General features: G+C 41.4%; 1 protein-coding gene across 4 annotated transcripts in view; it reads left to right on the top strand.

Annotated features, from left to right (window-relative positions):
- The window catches only part of PHACTR1 (phosphatase and actin regulator 1), a 657,956-nt gene that overhangs the window by 594,291 nt on the left and 38,605 nt on the right, over nt 1-25,060 (top strand). For all 4 annotated transcript variants that reach the window (XM_066268374.1, XM_066268377.1, XM_066268376.1 and 1 more), the window contains 2 exons: nt 8,733-8,980; nt 10,813-10,969. In XM_066268374.1, coding sequence (XP_066124471.1) covers nt 8,733-8,980; nt 10,813-10,969 — 405 coding nt within the window. The remainder of the gene's footprint in view (nt 1-8,732; nt 8,981-10,812; nt 10,970-25,060) is intronic.

The raw sequence follows: 25,060 nt of genomic DNA, 5'->3' as shown, positions 1-25,060 counted from the left end.
TGAGTGAGGTCATATGATATTTTTCTTTCTCTGCCTGGCTTATTTCACTTAACATAATAGTTTCCAGGTCCATCCATGCTGTCGCAAAAGATAAGAATTCCTTCTTCCCCATGGCTGCATAGTATTTCATAATACCACATCTTTTTAATCCACGGACACTTGGGCTGTTTCCAGATCTTGGCTGTTGTAAACAATGCTGCCATAAACATGGGGGTGCATTTCTTCTTTTGAATCTGTGGTGTGGTGTTCCTGGGATATATTCCTAAAAGTGGGATGGCTGGGTAAAAGGGCAGTTCCATTTTTAATTTTTTGAGGAATCTCCATACTGTTTTCTACAGTGGCTGCACCAGTCTGCATTCCCACCAGCAGTGCAGGAGGGTTCTCTTTTCTCCACATCCTCGCCAGCACTTATTCTGTGTTGTTTTGTTGATGAGTGCCATTCTGACTGGTGTGAGGTGATATCTCATTGTGGTTTTAATTTGCATTTCTCTAATCATTAGTGATGTTGAGCATTTTTTCATATGCCTATTGGCCATCTGTATGTCCTCTTTGGTGAAGTGTCTATTCATTTCTTTTGCCCATTTTTTGATTGGATTGTTTATCTTCCTGGTGTTGAGTTTTACAAGTTCTTTATAAATTTTGGTTATTAACCTCTTATCAGACATATTGTCGAATATGTTCTCCCATTGTGTGGTTTGTCTTTTTATTTTGTTTATATTGTTTTTAGTTGTGCAGGAGCTTTTTAGTTTGATATAGTCTCATTTGTTTATCTTGTCATTTATTTTTTCACCTCCCTGTAGAGGTAAATCAGCAAATATATTGCTGCGAGAGATGTCGGAGAGCTTACTGCCTATGTTTTCTTATAAGATGCTTATGGTTTCATGACTTACATTTGAGTCTTTTATCAATTTTGAGTTTATTTTTGTGAATGGTATAAATTGGTGCTCTAGTTTCAACTCTTTGCAGGTAGCTGTCCAATTTTCCCAACACCATTTGTTAAAGAGACTGTCTTTACTCCATTATATGCTATTACCTTCTTTGTCAAATATCAATTGTCCATAAAGGTGCGGATTTAATTTTTGATTCTCTGTTCTGTTCCATTGATCTATATGCCTGTTCTTATGCCAGTACCAAGCTGTTTTGAGTACAGTGGCCTTTAGTATAACTTGATATCAGGAAGTGTGATACCACCCATGTTATTCTTCTTTTTCAAAATTGTTGAGGCTATTCGTGTTCTTACTTGTTCCATATGAGTTTTTGGAATATTTGTTCTATATCTTTGAAGTATGTTATTGATATTTTAATAAGAATTGCATTGAATTTATAAATTGCTTTGGGTAATATAGATGATTTAATGATGTTTATTCTTCCTATCCATGAACACGGTATATGCTTCCACTTGTTTGTATCTTTCTTGATTTCTTTTATCAGTATTTCATAATTTTTCGAGTACAATTCTTTAACCTCCTTGGTTAAATTTACTCGTAGGTATTTTATTTTTTTGTTGTTGCAATAGTGAAGGAAATTGTTTCCTTAATTTCTCTTTTAGACAGTTCATTGTTGGTATGTAAAAATGCCTCTGATTTCTGAATATTAATTTTATATCCTGCCACCTTGCTGAAGTCATTTACCAGATCTAGTAGTTTTTTGACTGCGACTTTAGGGTTTTCTATGTACAGTATCATAACATCTGCAAATAATGATAGTTTTACTTCTTCTTTTACAATTCGGATGCCTTATATTTCTTCTTCTTGTCTGATTGCTGTGGCTGGGACTTCCAGAACTATGTTGAATAAGAGTGGTGAATGGGGCACCACTGCCTTGTTCCTGATCCTAAGGGAATTGCTTTTAACTTTTGGCCATTGAGTTTGACAGTGGCTGTGGGTTTGTCATAGATGGCCTTTATCATGTTGGGGTATGTTCCCTATATTCTTACTTTGCTGAGAGTTTTGATCATAAATGGGTGCTGGATTTTATCAAATGCTTTTTCTGTATCTATTGATATTATCATGTGGTTTTTCTCCTTCCTTTTGTTTATATGTTGAACAACATTGATTGATTTACAAATATTGTACCAGCCTTGCCTCCTCAGAATAAATCCCACTTGATCATGATGTATAATGTTTTTCATTTATTGCTGGATCCGGTTTGCTAATATTTTGTTGAGAATTTCAGCATCTAAATTCATCAGGAATATTACCTTTCTTTCTTTGTATTGTCTTTGCCTGGTTTTGGATTCAGAATTATCCTCACCTCATATAAGGAGCTTGGAAGTCTTCCCTCCTCTTGAATTTTGTGAAATAGCTTGAGAAGGATAGGAGTTAGTTCTTCTTTGAATATTTGGTAGAATTTGCCTGTGAAGCCATCTGGCCCAGGGCTTTTGTTTGTTGGGAGTATTTTTTATGACTATTTCAATCTCATTTGCTGTAATCAGTCTGTTTATGTTTTCTGATTCTTCCAGATTGATTTTTGAAAGATTATATGTTTCAATATTTGTCCATTTCACCTAGGTTATCTAATTTTTTGGCATACAGTTCTTCATTCATAGTATTTTCTTACAATATTTTGTATTTCTGTTGTGTCAGTTGTTACTTCTCCACCCTCATTTCTAATTTTATTTATTTGAGTCCTCTCTCTCTTTTTTTCTTGGTGAGTCTGGTTAAAGGGTCATCGATCTTGTTTACCTTTTCAAAGAACCATCTCTTGGTTTCATTGACCCTCTGTATTGTTTTTTTTAGCCTCTATGTCATTTATTTCCACTCTGACCTTTATTATTTCCTAACTTTTACTTTCTCTGGGCTTTACTTGCTGTTCTTTTTCTAGTTCTTTAGTTGCAGGGTTAAGTTGTTTATTTGAGCTTTTTCTAACTTCTTAAGGTATGCCTGTAATGCTATGAACTTCCCTCTCAAGACTGCTTTTGCTGTGTCCCATAAATTTGAGTTGTTGTGTACTCATTTTCATTTGTTTCAAGGAAATTTTTTTTATTTCTTCCTTGATCTCATTGTTGACCCATTCATTATTTAATAACATGCTATTTAGTTTCCAAGTGTTTGAGTATTTTTCAGTTTTTTTATTGTACTTGATTTCTAGGTTTATGCCATTGTAATGAGAAGATGCTTGATACGGTTTCAATCTTCTTAAATTTGTTGAGACCACTTTTGTGCCCTAACATGTGGTCTATCCTAGAGAATGTACCATGAGCACTTGAAAAGAATGTATATTCTGCTGCTTTAGGGTGAAAGATTCTGAAGATATCTATTAAATTCAGTTGATCTAGTGTGTCCCTTAAGGCTGCTGTTTTTTTTGTTAATTTTCTTTCTTGAGGATCTATCTAGTGATGTTAGTTGGGTATTGAAATCCCCTACTATTGTAGTATTGCTGTTGATCTCACCCTTTATGTCCATCAAAGTCTGCTTTATATATTTAGGTGCTGCTATATTAGGTGCATAGATATTTATAATAGTTATTTCTTCCTGTAGGATTGCTCCTTTTATCATTATGTAGTGACCATTTTTATCTCTTACTATAGCCTTTGTTTTAAAGTCTATTTTGTCTGATATAAGTATTGCTACCCCAGCTTTTTTTTCATTTCCATTTGCATGAAATATTTTTTCCATCCTTTTACTTTCAGTCTATGTGTATCTTTTGTTTTGAGGTGGGTCTCTTATAGACAGCATATGTACAGGTCCTATTTTCTTATCCATGCAGCTACCCTATGTCTTTTGATTGGATCATTTAATCCATTTACATTTAAGGTTATTATTGATATGTAGCTGTTTATTGCCATTTTATTCTTTCAATCTACACTCCTCTTTTACTAGATTCTTTTCCTGCTTTGTTCTGCTTACAACAGGTCCCTTATCATTTCTTGCAGCATTGGTTTGGTTGTAATGAATTCCTTGAGGGTTTTTTTTGTCTGGGAAGCTTTTTATTTCTTCTTCAATTTTAAATGATAGCCTTGCTGTATAAAGAAGTCTTGGTTGTAGGCTCTTGTTCTGCACTATTTTGAATATTTCTTGCCATTTCCTTCTGGCCTCAAGTGTTTCTGTTGAAAAGTCAGATGTGATCCTTATGGGGGCTCCTTTGTAGGTGATTGACTGCTTTTTCTCTTGCAGCTTGTAGTATTTTTTCTTTATCTTTTAGCTTTGGTATTTTGATTATGATGTGTCTTGGTATAGGTCTCTTTGGGTTCTTTTTTAATGGGGTTTTTTGTGCTTCTTGAACCTGTGTGACTCTTTCCTGCAACAATTTAGGGAAATTTTCAGCTATAATTTTTTAAATTAGGTTCTCTATCCCTTGTTCTTTCTCTTCTTCTTCGGGAACTTCTATTATGCAAATATTGTTTCTCTTCATGTTGTCACGGAGCTCTCTTAGAGTTTCCTCAGACTTTTTGATCCTCTTTTCTTTTTGCTGTTCTGCTTCCATGTTTTTTTTTTTATTATTATTTTTTACAGAGACAGAGAATGAGTCAGAGAGAGGGATAGACAGGGACAGACAAACAGGAATGGAGAAAGATGAGAAGCATCAATCATTAGTTTTTCATTGTGCGTTGCAATACCTTAGTTGTTCATTGATTGCTTTCTCATATGTGCCTTGACTGTGGGCCTTCAGCCGACCGAGTAACCCCTTGCTTGAGCCAGCAACCTTGGGTCCAAGCTGGTAAGCTTTGCTCAAACCAGATGAGTCTGCACTCAAGCTGGCGACCTCGGGGCCTCGAACCTGGATCCTTCCGCACCCCAGTCTGATGCTCTATTCACTGCACCACCTCCTGGTTAGGCTGCTTCCATGTTTTTGTTTATCTTGTCTTCTAAATCGCTGATTCGATCCACTGCTTCATCCAACTTGCTTTTAATTCTTTCTAGTGTAGTCTTCATTTCTGATATTATGTTTGTCATTTCTGTCTGGTTTGTTTTCATGATTTCAGTGTCCTTTTTGATGCTTATTATTTCTTTATTTAGGTGCTCATTAAGTCCATCCATTGTAGCTTTAGAACCTTAAGTATCCTAACAATCATTGTTTTAAACTCTGCATCCAGTAATTTGAATACTCCATTTCATCTAGTTCTTTTTCTGGAGATTTTTCCTGTTGATTCATATGGCTTACATTTCTCTGTCTTTCCACTGTTTCTGTGTGTAGTTTGCAGGCTTGTTAGAGTTGTAGGTCTGAGGTTGGTTTATTTAATTTGGCTTCTCCTCCAGGCCTTTATTTCTCTGCTTCTGCTGGTTGCTTGGATTTAATTCTCCTTAACTACTAGAGCCACTTTAAAGTCTTGATTTTTCTGCTGTCTGTTTGCTTAACCCAGAAAGGAGCTTCTGTTTGCTGATCTCAGCAGGGGGCTTAGTTGAAACTGTATCCAAGAATGCAATGGGTGGGGTGTTACTCTGAGAATATGAAGGTGTGTTCTGCCAGTTACTTCCCAGAGGCAGGGCACATTCTCAGTATGAAGGAGAAGGTGTAGCTCAGGTATCCCTGGATACACGAGTCACTGCTCCTCCCCCTTACTTCCTCCTTTCTGAAGTGTCTTTCTTGCTGATTGGAGCTGGAGAGCTTTTTGGAGGTAGGACACCTGCTTCTACTTTAGGCTTGTGATAGGTGGAGGGATCGACCCCTTCCCCAGCTATTGCTGCCTCCTCACTGGAGAATGAGTCAGCTCAGCTTAGGTCAGCCCAGGCACTCCTCTTTCCATCACTGTCTCATTCTCCACACTTTCCTCATGCAAGACCAGTCAGTCCTCTCAGCCCTCCTTAACCCTGGAGCCCCAGGCAATTGGCTGTGAGCAATATTTTCTGCTCTGGCCCTTTAAGGCTCACCAGCCGCTTCCCACAGACAGAACTTTTGCTCTTCTCCCTATTCAATGCTATCTGGCTGTCTCCTCCAGTCCCTGGGTTTCTAGGCTGGGTCTCTGGTTCTAAGACTGAGGGCCCCTGCTTCTCAGGGTCTGTCTTCTTGTAATGAGAGCCCTTCTGGACCCTCAGCCTCAGCCTCCCCTCGCTCCTGGGAGCAGGGGAGCCCCCACCATGTTCCCGCACTTTCTATCAGGATCCATGTGGATTCTTCTGTGCTCCTTGGTTTTTGAGTCCTATTCTTTTAGTCCAAAATTGGTTTTTCACGATGACTGTTCCTAAGTTAATTTGTAATTTAGTTTGGTGATGGGAGCTGGCAGTCTGTGCATTTGCCTACTCCACTGCCATCTTGGAATCTCAATACTTCTGGATTCTTAAGTGCTCAGATCTGCCTTTAGGGCTACATCTGTCACCAGGGGTACCTCGAGCCCAGAGGCAGAAGGGGTCCAGGAGAAAGCCTCCAACCTGGACAGTGCCCTCCCAATCCTCCATGGGCCACCCTGCCACTTTCTGCACCCTGCTGCAGAGAAGCAATCTCCGGGACGAGCCCAGTGGCAACCTCGTGATCACCAACACTACCTTACCCACCACTGCTAGTCTTCACCATTCTTAAGTACAGTTCAGTATAGTTAAGTACTTTCACACTGTTGTCCAAACCAATCTCCAGAGCTCTTTCCTTTTCATCCTTTTGGAAAAATAGAGCTGTCACATGCTAGTCACACCTCAGAAAGATGATGTTATTAGCCGGGTGAAGTCCCCAGCTGTTTTTGTGGCACCTCCAGCAGGCAGTCAGTTGCTGATCTCCACAACTGGTCCCTATTTTACAAGGGTTGTAAGTAGTACTATGCCTAGTACCTTATCATTCCATTCTACTCAGTCTCACACATCCAGTGTGTCTTTGAGGAAAGAGAAATCACAGTCTCCTGTATCACAGGTTGCCTGGAAGGCTGAGTTTATCTGCTACTGCATAGTATTTCTTTCTCTATCATCTTGAGGTTGTTTGGAGCCTTCTGCCTTAAAGAAGTCATACCTTCTGGTTTCCAACTCTTTTTTCCCCACCAAATGTTAGCTGCTTTTCAACCTTCATGTATAATATCCCCAGCTCTGTGTCTTTGTAGGAACTATTGTTAATTAATGTCTAGATTAGGGAAAGGAGAAAGCAAGGGGTAGGGCAACACATACCTTTTCTATCCTGACTTCTTTCATACTGAGTGTGAAATCCCAAGCAGAATTGGTACACAGTGTGAGTTATTGCCTGATGGAAGGGCCACCCTGGGAGGTGGGGCACTATCTCCCCATTCGGTCATCTTTCAGTCCACTGTGATATTTGTCACCCAGAGACCATCTGTCATGTACCGCACCTTCCTGCTCTCATTAACGTTTGTATTAAACTAGGAGAGATACAGAGCCCTTAACCTGCATTTTTGTAAATATATGATTTAATCTTATTCAGTCATTGAAGGGTTTCTTTTTTTAGTTGTTAGAATTCGTTGCCATAAACATCATAGCTCATAGTGTGTGAACTAGATTTTCCATTTGTGTCACTGTGGAGTTATGTGGAAAATACAAAGAGCAAAGCAGCCCTTTGGAAATAGTGGAAGGAAGAAAAGTAATTGAATTTAAATTAGACATAGCAATAATTTAAAGCATAATTGAAAGTTTCAAGGGAGACTATCATGCATTCATATGGCATGAGTAAGATTTTTCTTTTGTAGAAAATATTTTCATGTGAACTTATTGACATAGAGTATAACCTCACACTTTGTTGTTTTATGAATATCAAACACTTTTGGATGCTAAATGCATTGATTTTTCTGTTTAGAAATTCCTTAAATGAAAGATATAAATTCTACTTCTAATTAATCTGAAAAAAATTATAAAATTTAATTCTGTGTTTCTGGTCCATTATTCTTGCTGGACTTCATTCAGAACCTTTTGTAAAAAGGATTCTAAATTGCTCCAGAGCCTAAGATAGACACTATTAAGAAAATAACTATTTTCTTTATTTTTGAATATATGCATTTTCTAATTTTCCTACAACTTAATATGGCTTCTATTTATGAAGCAAGTAATTTTTAATTAGAAAACACATTTTATCTGAGAAGGCTCGATTTAAGTGGGAAAACCAAGAATATCATCACCATTGCTTCCTGGAAAACTTACCCAGAAAAAAAGAGATGAATCATTACCTGTGGCTGCTGATGGTCTGATGTCATCGTAGGATAGAACTTTCTCTAAGTCACCCTTGACCATGTCCATCCTGATGTTCATGAATGGGTCGCTAGTCTTGTGGTCCCACCTGTTCTCTTCCCCTGGATGTCCATGCAGGAAATTACAATTGGTCTTTCCCATACTCATTGCCTACTGATCATGCTATATAGCTTTGAAAGCTAGAACCTCATGTATTATCTTTTTTCTGGATCCATAGCTCCTCCATTAGATCAACCTTTTTACTTCTCCTATGAGACGTATGGTTGGCCAAGGAATTTTCCTTTGGTCCTTGGAGGTATGGATCTTACCCAGAAATACTTGTTGAGTGAAATAGTTTTCAATTTTGTGTTTTTATTTTTTTAATTGTAAATACACAGGACAGAAAATTACCATTTTCATCATTAAAGTGCACAGTTCAATGGCATTAAGTGCATTCACAGTGCCGTTCTAGTGTCTCCACCATCCATTCACAACACATTGGAATTCTTTCTACTCCATGCTGCTGCCACCATTAGAAAATTCTGCTGTCGTCAGAAGTTTAGCTGTAAGCTGAGAAACGAGACTTCAGAGACTCTTTGCCTATTAGGACCAGATAACTGAGTTTTATAAAAGGTCCTGATGCATTTATATGACATCAGGCAGAATGAATGTCTTTTTTTCCTCCTTCTCTTTATACAGCTCTGAGCAGAGGGTTCCCTGTTCCACTTCTTACCACAGCTCTGGTTTGCACTCGGGTGACGGGGTCACCAAAGCAGGACCTCTGGGCCTTCCAGAAATAAGACAAGTGCCAACTGTTGTGATTGAATGTGATGACAATAAAGAAAATGTGCCTCATGAATCAGACTACAAAGACTCTTCTTGCCTTTACACAAGAGAAGAGGAGGAGGAGGAGGAAGACGAGGATGATGACAGCTCATTGTACACCAGTGCGTGCATCCAATTCTTCATTGGAGGGTGGGGGGCTGACCAACACTCTGGTTCTAATTCAGGGTCTGGTGTCAACTGGCCCTAGTTTACAGGGCAGCTCAGTTGACTTCTTAGGGCTTCAGTTTCTTTGTTAGTAGAATGAAAGTGTAGATGTCTTCTAAACATCCATATAGCTACAAAAATTAGAGCATCATGCCACCACCTGCAGCTGCTTAGTTGGCTCTTCCTTTCTTTGATTGCTTCCCTTGGAATGTGATCTCTCCCCCAAAAAAGGAGCTGGAGACCCTAAAATTCAATTCCAGTCACATAATAGTCAGATACACTTACCATTGTATATGCGGCAAATTCATTTTAAGCAGACCTCAACAACTTAAAAAAGCCTGAATTTAAATTTCTTATTTTAGGCCTTACAATGTGCTAAGAAGAAATGAAGAAAGCAAAGTTCAAAATCTGTCATTCTGGAGCTGAATAATAAATAAATTTTAGTTAAGTGATTAGAGATAGATATTTGTTTAACTTTTAAATAAATGAATTTATATTATAAGCAACTTTTCACTGTGTATATACTGTGCCTGGCTACATGCTAAGATTTTTATTCTGTTACTTACCTCTTATGACACCCAGGGGCAGACATGATTGCCCCATTCTACAGAGAAGGTGAGGAAAAGGAGAGGTAAGTGACTTACCCAGAGCCTCACATCTACTAAGTGGCAGTGCTAGGGTTCAATGTCAGTTGTGTCTCATCCCAAAGGCCATGTTCTAAAACCAGTGGAGGAAGAAAGAGGATGAGCACTATTAAGTAAAATGCAAAGGAATCCCCCAAACTTTCCATTTCCCAGTCTCTTCCTCTCACTTGGTAAGAGTCCTGGTGAGCTATGAAATTATCAAGATACAGTTGAGGAGAGGATCACAGAGGGGCAGCCAAGGGTCCAAATGAGCCATGGTAGAGGAGTCCCTGCCCAGAGAATTGACTGTTTTACACCAGCATTTCTCAGCCTCAGCACTGTTGACATTTTGGACCAAATAAGGCTTTGTTGGGGGCTCCCTGTGCACAGCAGGGTATTTAATAACATCCCTGGGCCCTGTCCACTGGATACCAGGAGTACCCTCGCCCCTGAGCTCCAGTTTTGACAACCAAGACTATGTCTAGACTTGCCTAAAGATCACGCCTGATTGAGAACCACAGATTTATTCCAGATAGACGAGAGTCCTGCCCTGCCTTATGTTGGGGGGAAAAAATCCCAGAACGTTGCCTGTTTTAATGAACTCACTTCCAATCCCATCCTAAATGGACTCCACTCTATCTGCCCAGCTTTCTTTTCCTTCACTTCTCCCCAGCTCTATGGTCACTGCTCTCTTTTGTCTCTTGTAATTACCTGGTTTTTTATCTGTCACCTCTGAGCTTTCCCATGTGCAAATGTCCACCACCTACTGTGTGTGCACAAGTCATTTGCTCTGCAGGTGCCAGCCCCTTCTTCTCTGTGAAGGTTCACCTGGTTCCTAAAGGCCTCTGTCCTTTCTCCCCACTGTGCTTTCTGATGCACTGCAGACTGGCCTGCCCTCCTTGGTGACACTGGCAGTACACTGAAAGTGTCTGGACAGAAAAGATCCATCACAGGCTCCCTGTATACTCCTCACATGCTCAACACGTGCTGTGCATGTAGATCGTGTTGATCACAGGAACTCTGTTCAGATGTCCTTTGTGACCCTAACCACTCTTAGGTGTTAAGCCCGTTGTCTTTCTGCCTTTTACCATGTGGCCCACATTTGGTCCCGTGGGAACCCAGGCAGGTGTGTGCTGGCATTATTGACTCGTTTCTCCCCTCTGCAGGCTCCCTGGCCATGAAGGTGTGCAGGAAGGACTCCTTAGCCATCAAACTCAGCAACAGGCCCTCCAAGCGAGAGCTAGAAGAAAAGAACATCCTTCCCAGGCAGACAGATGAAGAGAGACTGGAGCTGAGGCAGCAGATCGGCACCAAGCTCACCAGGTAGGACAGCAGAATCACCGCGCTACAGATTTTGGTAGAAGAATTCATCCCCAAATCGGTCTTGGGTATCTCTTTTTTTTTTTTTCTGAAGCTGGAAACGGAGAGAGACAGTCTGACAGACTCCCGCATGCGCCGACCGGGATCCACCCGGCACGCCCACCAGGGGCGACGCTCTGCCCACCAGGGGGTGATGCTCTGCCCCTCCGGGGCGTCGCTCTGCCATGACCAGAGCCACTCTAGCGCCTGGGGCAGAGGCCAAGGAGCCATCCCCAGCGCCCGGGCCATCTTTGCTCCAATGGAGCCTTGGCTACGGGAGGGGAAGAGAGAGACAGAAAGGAAGGAGGGGGGTGGGGGTGGAGAAGCAAATGGGCGCTTCTCCTATGTGCCCTGGCCGGGAATCGAACCTGGGTCCCCCGCACGCCAGACCGACGCTCTAACGCTGAGCTAACTGGCCAGGGCCGGTCTTGGGTATCTCTTGAAGAGCTTACTGCAGAAAGAGTCAATGGAAAACATTCCATTTCATCGGCTGAGTTGCTTCTATAGTGCAAACCTGGAAAATTTCACTTGATTAGAGGTTCAGGGAGAAACTGAGGGGAAAATGCCCAGGACAAGACCACCTGTAGAGAAATCACCATCATCCAGTAGAATTAAGAGCCTGTACACGTAGGAGTTGTGGTTGGTTAAGTGCAAAGCAATCAAATAAATGCATCTTCTTCTATATTATGCAACCAAAAAACATCAGTGGTCATTAATGATGCCTCATTACTAAACTGTGACTCTTCTTGAGTGATTACCCTTTATGTTCGGATAATACAGACATAGACATAGAGTATGTTACATTAATATACTAAACACCTATGTGTGTATTTATAATCTAGAGTGCATTTATATGGTGCTAGTTTACATTTGTGGAGCACATATTATTTGCCAGGCATTCTTCCAAACATCTTATATGCATTAAATCACTTAATCTTTGAGGCTCCCTATGAAATGAACATTTTGTGCCACTTTACAGATGAGAACCCGGAGGCATAGAGCAGTTTAGTTACCTGTATAATGTTGTACAGATCTGCCCCAGAGCACTCCCTCTTGACTACCATATTACTCTGCCTCTATAATAATAGCCATCACATGAGCCCCGACTTTGTCCTAATCAGTGTGCTAAGTGTTTGGATGCAATGTGTAAACATCTTCCAGATTTCATTCTACTCTCCCTCTTCCTAGCTCTATTGCCTTGAGTAACTCACACTTATTCTTGTGTTCATGTATTTGTAAAATATGCGGTTGTAGTATTAAATAATATAAGTAAAGCCACTAACATAGTCATAGTACACATCAGTCATCTCTTATTATTCATTTTCTTCTCCCAACAACCCCATCAATCACTTTCATTATCATCTTCACAAGTACACGTGAGACAATTGGTACCTAAAGTTATGGAAGCAAATGATATCCAATAGTGTGCTGGGATTCTTCTGTCTCAGCTGATACATTTTGTTACTTAAGGATGGCTTCTTTCTCATAATTAACTTGTTTTCTTCCTGTAGGATATTGTTCTAATCTTACAGAACTGTGTATAAATAGTTAACACTGCTGGATGATTTGTCCTTGCATTAGGCAGTCTTTAGAATCATGGAATGAAAATATCTAACCACCCACTCCCCCATCCCTCTTTCCGGTCTGTCACTGAATGTGGTTCACATCCACACTTTGATCATCCAGATCTCTCTTAGCACCTCAGTGATAATTAGAGAACTCTGGAGAGCTTGTCCTGTTGTTGGAGAACCTGATGGTTAAACATTCTTCCTTCTATTAAACTGAGTGCTCTGTCCATGCAGCTCTCACCCTGGGTCATATTCTCTGTTTTCTGCAGCTACTCAAAGCCTTATGCCTTTTACCATGGGAGACTTTAAGGTACTTGGAAACAATGACCCTGGCCTCCCCAAGTCTCATCTCCTAGGTTGTAGGCTAGGTTTTCTTGCTGGAGTTTGTGGGAGGGGGGTGGATATAGTTCTGGACTGATTTCCTGACCAGCCTATTCAGTTTTATACCTGATATAACTGGGGCTGTTTGGGGGTGAGAGTAGAGTATAGGAGAAAGAGAAGGAGCAGATTTTTGCTCCCAGCCCCTCTTCTCAGGCAAAGTTCAGTCTCATGTTCTGAGTGTGGGCATCCTTTATGGTGTTTCTCTGCCCTCACCCCTCATTTCCCCACCCCTGCTACAGTGCAGGCAGAGCCCCAGGTATATGGGGAAGTGGAAGACCTTTCTGCAGATGTGAGATACCAGCACATCTGGCTGATCAAGTTGGCATCTCCTATGGCAAGGGAGAAAAGTGGGAGGTATAGAAAGCAGATGCGTGAGGTTGCTGCAGGTGTGTGTGGCAAGCCACTTGGCTTGTCCACTGTTGAGCCATTCCTCCTGGAGGTAGCTGACCAAAAGGCCACCCACTGTTGTCCCAGAACATCCTTCCAAAAAGAGAGACAGCTGCCAGCTTCTCCTGCCTGAATCCATGTCCACACATCCCAGTGTGCCTGGCTAGCAGTGGTGGTGACCAAACTCAGAGGTGGGACGAGACAGAGAGCAACCTTGCACTGGGGAAGGTTTTCTGCACTGGAAACCTTATCCTTATGAATCAACCCTTTCCCAGCCCTTCCTCTTCTACAACACTTCAGTACTGCTCAGAATTCATGAACTCCGCGGAAGGTTGACCATGGTACGCATTCATTTCCACCCTCTCACCCTGGTCATTAGAAGGAGAAGTCACCCTGACTAGGGAGAGAAACAAGTACAGAAGGGACTGTTGGGCACATTCAAGGTGTCGAGCTGGCCTCCATCCTCACTCTAAGGCCACTTCATCTTTGTGCATTCTTTCTTTTAAAGGGTTTATTTTCTTGTATCAAGACCCTTGGCCTCTCTAGCCAGATTATAGGAACTGGGCCTAAAAGGGAGAATGCCAGGAGTGTTCCGCAGTCTGATAAGGTTGTACAGAGTTCAGACAGCCAGGAGGACAGGCCAGGTCTACTTCTCTGAGGTAGTGCAGCCACCGATTCCCATCCAAGGGCTCACTCATCTACCCTGAAGCCAGAGCCGGTGAAGGGGAAATCTGAGAGCCAGAGGTGACATGGGGGAGAGAGAACTATCCTGTGGCCAGGACCCGGAACGCACTCCAGCTCTGTTTCTTCTGTTTCCTAAGTAGGCATTGACCTTCCCTGGGCCTTTGTATCCCAATCTGACAGGATTAGATTAAATCATCCAATCACTGTGTGTAAAAGGCAAGCTTCATTATGGTAAAAAGTAACCAAAAGAATGTAAGAATCTGTTGTAAAGCTTGAATTTCTGAAGCTACAAGGCTGTTGTGTTCCTGGGCCATTTGAGGTAGCGAATGTGCCGAAAATCTTAAATTCTTCCAAAATCATGTGATCCAGCCTGTAATCCTCATGGAGTAAGCAAGATATAAAACATAATTTTAGCCTGACTGTTTTAATAGCATTAAAAAAATTCACCACTCCAAGAATAAACCCACATTGAAAGTTGAGGAGAGGGCAGAAATGTCAAGCAAAATGATGTCAAGTATTAAGGCAGAGTTTCTATAAGAGAAAAATATTGTTCTTCTGAAAAATATTTTCTCATTGATGCTTTTGGGCAGACTCTCCTAAACCTCAGTCAGCAACTAATCTGGATGTTTGGATCATAAATCTCTCGGTCAACCACCATTGGAGAAACGTGGCTGCCCTTGGGGCATGAACATAGGCAACACTCCTCCTTATGTACTCAGTGGTCCCCCTTATCCACAGTTTGCTTTTCAGTTATCCACAGTCAGCCACAGTCTGAAAATACTAAATGAAAAATTCCAGATGTAAACAATTTTTAAGTTTTAAATTGCACACTATTCTAATAGTACAATAAAATCTCATGCTGTTCTGCCCTCTCTCCCCAGGACACGAATCATCCCTTTGTCTAGTGTATCCCAGTGCTTTCCAACTGCCAGTCCACAAACAGGTGTCAGTCCACCAGAAATTTTGTGCCATCCATGAAAGATTTAACTGCCCTGATGTTGTTTGAAGATATTAGACTCAAAGATCTTAGTTGAATTTGCTTATTATGCTCAGGGTGATTGCCACTGGTCACCGTGTCATCGATGAAAATACTATTGAGGTTGTCTTAGATACCTTGGGAACTTGTAGGCTCATTGGAACAACTTTTTGCACTGAGCAGAGCATTTACGAATCATGCGCAATTGACAAAAAATATTCGGACAAACTTACATAGTATTAAGCGTATTGTACATATGGAGTTTGGAAACCAAGCACCAACTTCTACCGTGTTGCACTATTATGCATGGGAAGATAAAACTTTATTCGTTGTGTGTTTCCATTTCTGGCTGGTTAGGTCACTGGTCCCCAAGTGTAGAGAGGTTGAAAACCACTGGTGTATCCTACACTGTATACACTCTGCCCATTAGTCGCTTAGTAACTGTCTTGGTTATCATATCTACTGTAGAGGTATCACGCTGCTAGGGTTTAGCTCTTATTTTACTTAACAGTGGCTCCAAAGCATAAGAGTAGTGATGCTGGCAATTAAGATTTATCAAAGAGAAGCCATAAAGTGCTTCCTTCCAGTGAAAAGCTGAGTACTGTACAAGGTATTTGGGAGAGAAAGATCACATTCACATAACTTTTATTACAATATATTATTATAATTGTTCCATTTATTATGTTGTTGTTAATCTCTTACTGTAATTTATAAAGTAAACTTTATCATAAGGTTGATAAAGTATGTATAGGAAAAGAATACAGTATATATAAGTTTCAGTACCACCTGGGGTCTCAGGATCCATGAGAGGTCTTGAAACAAGTCCCCACAAATGAGAGGGGACTACCGTACAGACTCAGGACAGATGCAGAGCACCAAGGGATGAGCAAGGCCATCTACTCTGGTGCATGTGGGATGGAAATAATATAACTTCTGTCTCTTTTATATCATTCTTTTTAAGTTGATTCTCCCTGTGTTATCATGTACATAGTATGTTAGTACAGTAGTACTTGTATGTAACTTCTAAACAAAGAAATGGCATATGTAGCAATAACCATGCTTAGATTGTTATTGATGGAGCCCCTAAAAAGCTTAAAATCCACTGGTCTGAGGACCCATCTCAGGGCCATGGGAACTGGTCTTTTTATCTCCAGTGACCTCTAGTCAAGGGGAATGTGGAGATCTCAGGATAATTCTTCACCCTCCCAGAGTCCTCCCAAATTCAAGACCATGCTACTTTCTCTCTAGGTGTCTTCTCAATGCCCTTTGACCTGAACCCTAATAAGTGGTCAGCCTAACTGTGATCTTAACCAGCAAACCCACTTCCAGTTCCCTTCATTTACCAAGCCTTTTGTCCCCACCCTCAACCCCCACCCTCAGTTTTATTTAATCCACATCGCTCTATTTTATTTATTTGAAATCCAGTTACCACCATCTCCCCCCTGATAAAAATTACCATTAAAAACATTAAACATGGAGCGATGCTTCTCAATATTCATAATTAGGGTGACCTGTCAAGGTGACCTCTTGGTCAGCGGAAGACACCTCTGGCCCCTCTCCACTTCCCAGCTAGGGACATTGACTGGGTGAAGAAGTGAAACCCCTCAAGGATGGAGTTCAGGACCACTGCGAATGGGGTTTTCAGGTACTAACGGTAAGTATGGTACAGAAAGAAGTAACGCTTTTGTTTCTGAAACACCACAGAAAGTGAATCATTCTATAATCACCAGGACTACTTATTGTAAAAGAAAGGAACTAATACCCTGAAATGTGACCTGTTCATGGTGACTCAATAGCTAGTGCACTTGGGCCTCTTCCTGGGGAGCAGCCGGTTTTTCAGACGCAGCTGGCCCAGTCCTCTCCAACTGCCCTCCTGTCCCTCCGACCCCTCCCATGCCCTCTGTAATGTTAGATCAGAAGGAGAAAAAGCCAGAGGAGAAAAAGAAAACAGAAGGTGTCTTGAAATAGATGTGTAGGAGTATGCAATCTAAATTAAGCTCAGTAGTAAATGGGAATTCAGGCACTCTGCCTCCCTCAAACACTTGTTTCCCCAAAATATTGATATTTCTTCACTGTTAAAATATCACCCACCCTCTCTGGGATGATCTGCTATCATCTTTTCTGCAGTCATGATTGATCAAAAATTTTCAGCAGGCCCTGGCCAGTTGGCTCAGTGGTAGAGCGTAAGCCTGGCGTGCAGAAGTCCCGGGTTCGATTCCCGGCCAGGGCACACAGGAGAAGTGCCTATCTGCTTCTCCACCCCTCCCCCTCTCCTCCCTCTCTGTCTCTCTCTTCCCTTCCCGCAGCCAAGGCTCCACTGGAGCAAAGATGGCCCGGGCGCTGGGGATGGCTCCTCGGCCTCTGCCCCAGGCGCTAGAGTGGCTCTGGTCGCAACAGAGCGACGCGCTGGAGGGGCAGAGTATCGCCCCCTGGTGGGCAGAGCGTCGCCCCCTGGTGGGCGTGCCGGGTGGATCCCGGTCGGGCGCATGCAGGAGTCTGTCTGACTGTCTCTCTCCGTTTCCGGCTTCAGAAAAATACAGAAGAAAAAAAAATTTTTTTTCAGCACCTACCTGAGCTGGAGAAGGCATAAGCCCCCACTTAGAATTAGAAACATCTCTATGGGAAAGATCTTGGATGTCTGGCTGCTTGGTTTTGGAAAGAATGTTTCTCCTTATGATGTCCTTTTTCTAGATGAGACATAGCCAGTGGTTGAAGCCACTCACTTATGAGTCTTCTCAATGACCAAAGGAAGATACTTAATTTGAGCTAGAATGGAGTGTACGTTTTCTAGGGCAGTTGTAACAAAGTTCCACAGACTGAGTGGCTTACAAAACAAGTATTTATTGTTTCACAGTTCTGAAGGCTGGAAGTTCTAGATCAAAGTGTTGGTGGGGTTGGTTTGTCCTGAGAGCCATATGAGAGAAACTGTTCTAGGCCCCAGTCTCTGGTGGTTTGCAGGCACTCTTTGGTGCTCCTTGGCTTGTAGATCCGTCACCCTGGTCTCTACCTTCATCTTCACTTCTCCTTCTGTGTGTCTCTGTACCCAGCTCTCTCCTTCTATAAGGACACCAATCATATCAAATGAGAGCCCACCATAAAGACCTTTTTTTTCTTTTTACATAAGTTTTATCTTATTTTTAAATTTAGTGAGTGGGATAGAGGCAGAGACAGACCCTCAGATGTGCCCCAGCCTAGATCCACCCAGCAAGACCACTAGAAGGAGATGCTCTGCCCATCTGGGGCCCTTGCTCTGTTGAAACAAGAGCCATTTTTTAGCGCCTGAGGCAGAGGCCATGGAGCCATCCTCAGCACCTGGGACAACTTGCTCCAATTGAACCATGGCTGCAGAGAGAGAGAGAGAGAAGCGAGAAGAGGAGGGGTGGAGAAGCAGGTGGCCACTTCTGTGTGCCCTGACTGGGAATCGAAACCTAGACATCCACATGCCAATCTGATGCTCTACCACTGAGCCAACCAGCCAAGGCCAAAGACCTTGTTTTAATCTGATTCTGTAAAGATCCTGTCTCCAAATAAGGCCACATTCTGAGATACTGGGAATTAGGACTTCAGCATATGAATTTGGGGAGACACAATTCATCTCATAACATTTGGGGAAGCATAAAACGAGTCTGCCTAGAAAAGGCACTACAACCTCAAATGCATGCCAGGGCCAAAGAGAAGCTTGAACATAAGTGAAGCAGGCAGTTCTGAGATTGTTCATAGGGAGTGTCAAGAACTGGGGTGAGACGGAAAGTCCACCCCTTATCTATAGGGGCTATTACTGTTCAGCTTTAGCCCCTTATTGTTTTTGTAGAAATGAAAGGCCAGTTATCATATTTTCTGAAGAAGAATCTGAGTTGGGGTTTTTTAATTAAAATTCCAACATTTTTAAACATTGTACAGATCAAGCAGAATATATTTATGCACCACCATTCAACCCAAAGACCACATCTTAGCCTGGCCCCCTGGTTTTAATCTGATCTGGAAGTCATTGTGTTTCCTATCCATAGTGTGAATTCTGCATGATTGCACTGCACATTCTGGTGAGCTGCTGAGACAAAACAGTTATGTATCTAGTAAACCTAAGTGTGAGAATGTGCATGTGTGTGTCTGTAACAATTTGGAATTAACATCTTCTAGGATCTAAATTAATTTGAACATAGTTTTTTATATGGATTGATCATTAAAGCAACATACCATGTTCCTAAAAAGAACTTGAGATCCAACTCTGTGTTTCAGGAATTTAGTCAGATGATTTTCAGAGTATTTACAGGGTACTGATGAATACATTAGGTTGGATAAGGAAGTTGGTTGAAACAGATATAACTGCCTTCATTTCCTTACTGCCCATGATTCAGGGAATCAGACAGATTTAGGATTAAAGCACTTGGGGATTGTTGAGTTTGAATCAACACTTAAGTCATGAAAACCAGCATTAAATACCATATGACAGATCAGATGTAGGACCCTCTTTGGGAAGTACCAGGTTTTCCCTCTTCTCCCCTCCTCACTACTGATCATTGCAATCACTTAGAAAGCTGCTGTCTTTCTGCTGGTGGGGGGATGGTGAATGAGATAGGGATGGTAGACAAATCATCCCATGAAACCTGATATGTATTCTTTCTTATTTAGAAAGTAGTACTTATGCTAGAAAGAAAGGGTAGTCTAAATTTGTATTTTACATTCCTAAGGAATTCACATTATACCCCCTATAGGCAGTATATAAAATAATATGTATGAAGGGTTTTTGCTGCTTAAATCATAATACAGTGTTCAAGGGAGAAAATTGAAATGCATTTTTTATGCTCATAAAACCAGCAATGAATACAGTAATCATGGCTAACTGTAGTTGGCATGCTATTCATGGTTTGGGAAAATTGGTGCTGAGTCTGACCCACCTGAGCCTCGTTCCAAGGTGGCAAATGGTGTGTCCCCCCAAAATCTAAGGACTAATTCTGACTGTGAGCTGGCATCTCCTCAAGCTAGGTAATTTCTTCTGCTACAAAAACATTTTCTAAAAATAGGAATAACAATCAAAGGCATTATGAGTTCAGTTCAACTTTGACTGACTTAGTGCACCCTGGGCACGCGTCTCTGTGAATCACTTCAAAGAAAGAAGGGAAGAATATAGACCTGAGTGAAGTTTGGGTATCATCTTCATCCTCATTATCATCATTGTCATCATCACTTTGGCTCCCATCATCACCAGGATTGCCTCAAAGCTGAGAGGGCACACAAGAGCAACTAGATCTGCTCATCCTCACACACAAAGCCCAGGCGGGAATGGCTCAGGTTGGTGGGCTTTCCCTGGGGCTCTTGAGACCTCTCATTGACAAAACAGAAACTAGATACTGGTCTTCACACTGAGACTGAGGAACAAAATGAGCGAAGTCAGAGTACCATCGGACTGGAACGCCGTTGTTGAGCCCTGCAGCATCTGCCAACAATCATGGCAACTCTTCAGGGGGTTCCGCGGCTTCCACATCATCTGACATCCCCATTCCCTCGCTGCAAAGAACAGGAAACTCTTTTTAGAAGCCCTCTTGAAATGCTGGTGTCTTCTGAAAGGTGCTCTGTCGAGCCAAGACCAGAGCACAGCACTGCCTATCTGATAGAACGTTAAGAACAGCCACACATTTATTGTTTGTTTGTTTGTTTGTTTGTTTAAATGAAAGATGAGAATGTGTCCTGGTAAGGTTTGAGTGAGGCTGTTGAGAGGAGATGAAATAAAACTTCAAAACCACATAGTAGTGGGCATAGAGGCACAAACCACACCCATCACAGTGATCCACAGCTCTCGGAGTTGTCTCAGAGCCGTTACAGAGACGTATGTAGCCCCTTGCCCTCTCATCCCAGCCTCCAGCTGTTTCAGAAATGCAGTACAGACTGAGTCCTTGTCATCCTGTTACTAAGATGGCGTTTCGGAGCCCCGACACTGTGCGCACACAGGAGAGAAATCCCAATGTGCAAGCCCCACACTGGATGTCAAGGAACAAAGCCACATCTTGTCAGGCAAGTCCAGAGCTCTGCATCTGTGACTTGTGGCTGCCCCGGTCGCCTGTGCATTTTTCAGTGATACAGTAAGTGCAGAAGACAAAGGAGCTGCTTTCACCCAGCAGGAACATAATCAATCTCTGTGTTTAAAACTTGCAAAGGTTTAAAAAAAAAGTGCCATCATAGGGGATAAGGAGTCTTATTTTGTTTTCCATTTCATAGCTTTTATAGATGGCTGATTATTCCAGCAGCATTTCAAAATTGGGGTGCAGGGGGTGGAGAGGGTACAGCTGTGTTCAATACAGACTAAGCAAATAGACAATTACTCTAGGCTACTCTCTGGCCACATTTTAAGAGGTTCCACTTTACCTGCAATAGTTAGATAAAGGGAGCACTTTAGTTTTCCTGTGATTTTTCTCCTGGTCATTATTTGGGTAATCTGCAATGATTATTCTTGTTTGTTGTTCATGTTAGCATGAGGCAGAAAGAAAAGCCCTGTTTCTTGGAATATCTGGCTAAGTAAAAGAACATCAGCCTGTCTACGTTCAGAGATTAGCAATCAGGGTGATGACCCCTGACGTGACATTATTGAAGACTTTAGAGCCCCTTGCTGTTGACAAAATGCTTTCCCATCAGCACCTCATCTGGTAACCGTCACCATAGCCCTGCAAGGTGGCTGCTATTGGAATAAGCCCATTTTGTAGATGAGGAAGCTGAGCTAATAATCTTACAGATAAGTGGCAAAGAGAAACACATCTCCTAAATCTGAGACTTTCCTATTGCAAGTACACATGCTGAGAAGAAAAAAAAAAATGTTTGTTTGTTCAGTTTTTATGTTGAAAAGAATTTCCCTTCCAGGCAACTATGGTTGGGTAGAGATCATGTGGGATGATGGAGTTCTAGATCAGTGGCTCAGGCTGGTGTGTGCTAATGTGCTCAAGGGAGAGATAAGCCATGGAAGGAAGAGGAAATAGGAAATTTCCTTCCATCTTAAATTTAAGTGGGCTTTTCATTGCATCCCAGTAACTCTGTTTGCAGTGAGTAGGAAGGTCTGTAACATTTGATGCTAAGGTTTGGGTCTCAAGGCACTCGTGCCTGGTGCAATGTAAGAAGAAAGGTAGTCCAGTGCAGTGGCTCCCACAATGCGGTCACTGGGTCAGTGACGTAAGTATCTGCTAGGAATTTGTTAAAATGCACATTTCCAGGCCCTACACAGACTCTGAATCAGCACTTCTGAGGGTGGGGACTAGAAACCTGCATTTTTAACAAATGTGATCCTGATGCACAATGAAGTTTGAGAGAAAAGTGTTCTAGTAAAAAGATCAATCAAAGACTGTGAAACTGGACCTTAGATTGAAAGTTCCATCCACTGTTTATTGGCTGGGTTCCTGTCAAGCCTTAGTTTCCACATCTGTAAGATGGACTTCCCATCCAAGGTCATCAAGAGCACAAATGAGTAATTCTCCCAATTGTATTAGTGAACACTAGTTCCTTCCCTTTTATTGTGAATTTGAATGCTATATTCTGCTAGACTCTGATTAGCCAGAATAAATAATGCTGGCTGCCCTAATAGGAAAATCCTAAATTCCAATAGCTTAAAGCAGTTAAGGTTTATTTTTCACTAGACTAAAACCTAATATGAGTCAAATGGTCTTTAACTAGCATGTAGACATTAGAAACTTCCAGAACACATGGCTCCAACATTTCCATAGCAAAGTAAGGGGTCATGAAGGAAGCACACATATCACTTCTGCTCATAATCTATTAACCAGAACAAGGCTTGTGACTAACTGCGGGGGGTGGGGTGCTGGAAAAGGTAGAGGAGTCCTTGGAGCATTTGATGAACACAAAGTACCTTAGCCACAGCTCCACTGAGCCAGATTTGTCATGGGTCTTCTTTATTTGCAGGTTGTTCCAGTCATGGCTGCATATTACAGGGAATCACATCTAAAAAGGACTTGATTAAAGCACTTTTCAGAAATTGTAGTATATACATACAATGGAATCTTATTCAGCCTTAAATCCTGCCATTTGCAACAACATGGATGAACCTGGAGGACATTAGGCTGAGATAAGCCAACATGGAAAGACAAATATTACATAGTCTCAGTTGTCTGTAGAACCTTAAAAAAAAAAAGTCAGATTTATAGTAAAAGAGTAGAATGGTTATTACCAGAGTCTGGGAAGTAGGGGGCAAAGGTGAGATATTGATCAAAGGGTACAAACTTACAGTTATAAGTTCGGGAGACCTAATGTACAGCACGGTGACTATAATTAATGGATAATATACTTGAAATTTGCAAAGAGAGTAGATCTCAATTGTTCTCACTACACACACACACACACACACACACACACACACAATGTGATGGATATGTTAATTCGTTTGATTGTAGTAATCATTTCGCAATGTCTACCTATATCAAACCTTCATACTTTATACCTTAAATATAATTTTCATTGGCCAAACATAAGTAAATACAAATTTAAATTTAAAAAAAGACTTTTCACAGTTGGCTGTTGGCAGAAGGCAGCCCGTTGGCATTGGAATGCAGGGACTCATGGTCAGTCTGAAGGAAGAACAGAGTGTGAGAGGGCTCCATGTTGGGGCCACCACACTACATACCCACAATCTGCATCAATGAATGAATTGCTCCTGGGGTCCAGTTTAGTAAAGCAACTCATGGAAATTAAAACAGTCTCAGTTAGAGAAAAATGAGACCAAAAATAAACATTGCTTCTCTTTAAAGAAAAAATTAGGCAAAATACAACTGGGAGATCCCAAAAGGAATTTTTGACCTTGAGCTGGATGAGTTTGTTTTCAATGAGTTTAGATTAACTTTCCAGAGAAACGGTTACTATGGAACTCCAGCTTCAACAAATTGATTCTATTGGAATGTATTAATAACCTACTGTGTGCACAACCCTGTAGTAGGTGTCATTTAGAAGGTAGCTAGACAGTCATTCTTCTAATAGGATAAAGACTAATGGGTCAAGGTGTGCTTAAGTCTGGGATGCTAATGGCAAGTTTTGTTGAGAAAGTGTAGGTCCTTTTAGAACACATTCTCTCATTGATTTAAATTTATTGTATACTATTTCCCTTTCCCCTTTTTTCCCTTTTAAATGTTCTCAAACGCATAATAGTGGGACAGAGCTCTGCATAATTTGAACATTGACTAATCTACACATTTGATTCAGAGTTTATTCCTCTTAATCTACACATTTATATGAACAACTGCAACCTGAGTTCTCAGACCACTTTTCTTGCAATATATTATTTTCTTTTTCTTCTCTATGATTTTTTGATCCTCTCATAAAGTCAGACAGTCATAAGGATGGGTCATGTCCATCATACTTTTATCCGTGGAAGGACTTCTCACAACCATTTGTGAACTTAGCAGGAAGCAATGAATAAGCTATGCATAAACCATCCTATGAAGGATCCAGTAGTCTTCAAGCTTTGGTTAAAGGTAATTTTGTTGCATGAACTACTACCTCAAAAGCTGATCTGATCTGGATAAAGAAGATGTGGCACATATACACTATAGAATACTACTCAACCATAAGAAATGACATCGGATCATTTACAACAAAATGGTGGGATCTTGATAACATTATACGGAGTGAAATTAGTAAATCAGAAAAAAACAAGAACTACATGATTCCATACATTGATGGGACATAAAAATGAGACTAAGAGACATGGACAAGAGTGTGGTGGTTACCAGGGGTGGGGGGGAGGGGGGCGTGGGAGGGAAGGAGGAGAGGGGGAGGGGAGGGGCACAAAGAAAACTAGATAAAAGGTGATGGAGGACAATCTGACTTTGGGTGATGGGTATGCAACATAAGTGAATGACAAGATAATCTGGACATGTTTTCTTTGAATATATGTACCCTGATTTATTGATGTCACCCCATTAACATTAATAAAAATTTATTTTAAAAAAAGCTGATCTGATGCTTTTAAATTGGCTTATTCAGAGATTTCTTTCCCCCTACTATGGGCTTTCTACCTATGTCTCAAGGAGACTATTTATGAGGCTCTTCATCCACTTCACAACTGATTTC

Source organism: Saccopteryx bilineata, chromosome 3, assembly GCF_036850765.1.
Source record: "Saccopteryx bilineata isolate mSacBil1 chromosome 3, mSacBil1_pri_phased_curated, whole genome shotgun sequence".
Lineage (NCBI taxonomy): Eukaryota > Metazoa > Chordata > Mammalia > Chiroptera > Emballonuridae > Saccopteryx > Saccopteryx bilineata.
The sequence above is the reverse complement of the archived record's forward strand: the minus strand, read 5'-3'. Positions and strand labels throughout refer to the sequence as shown.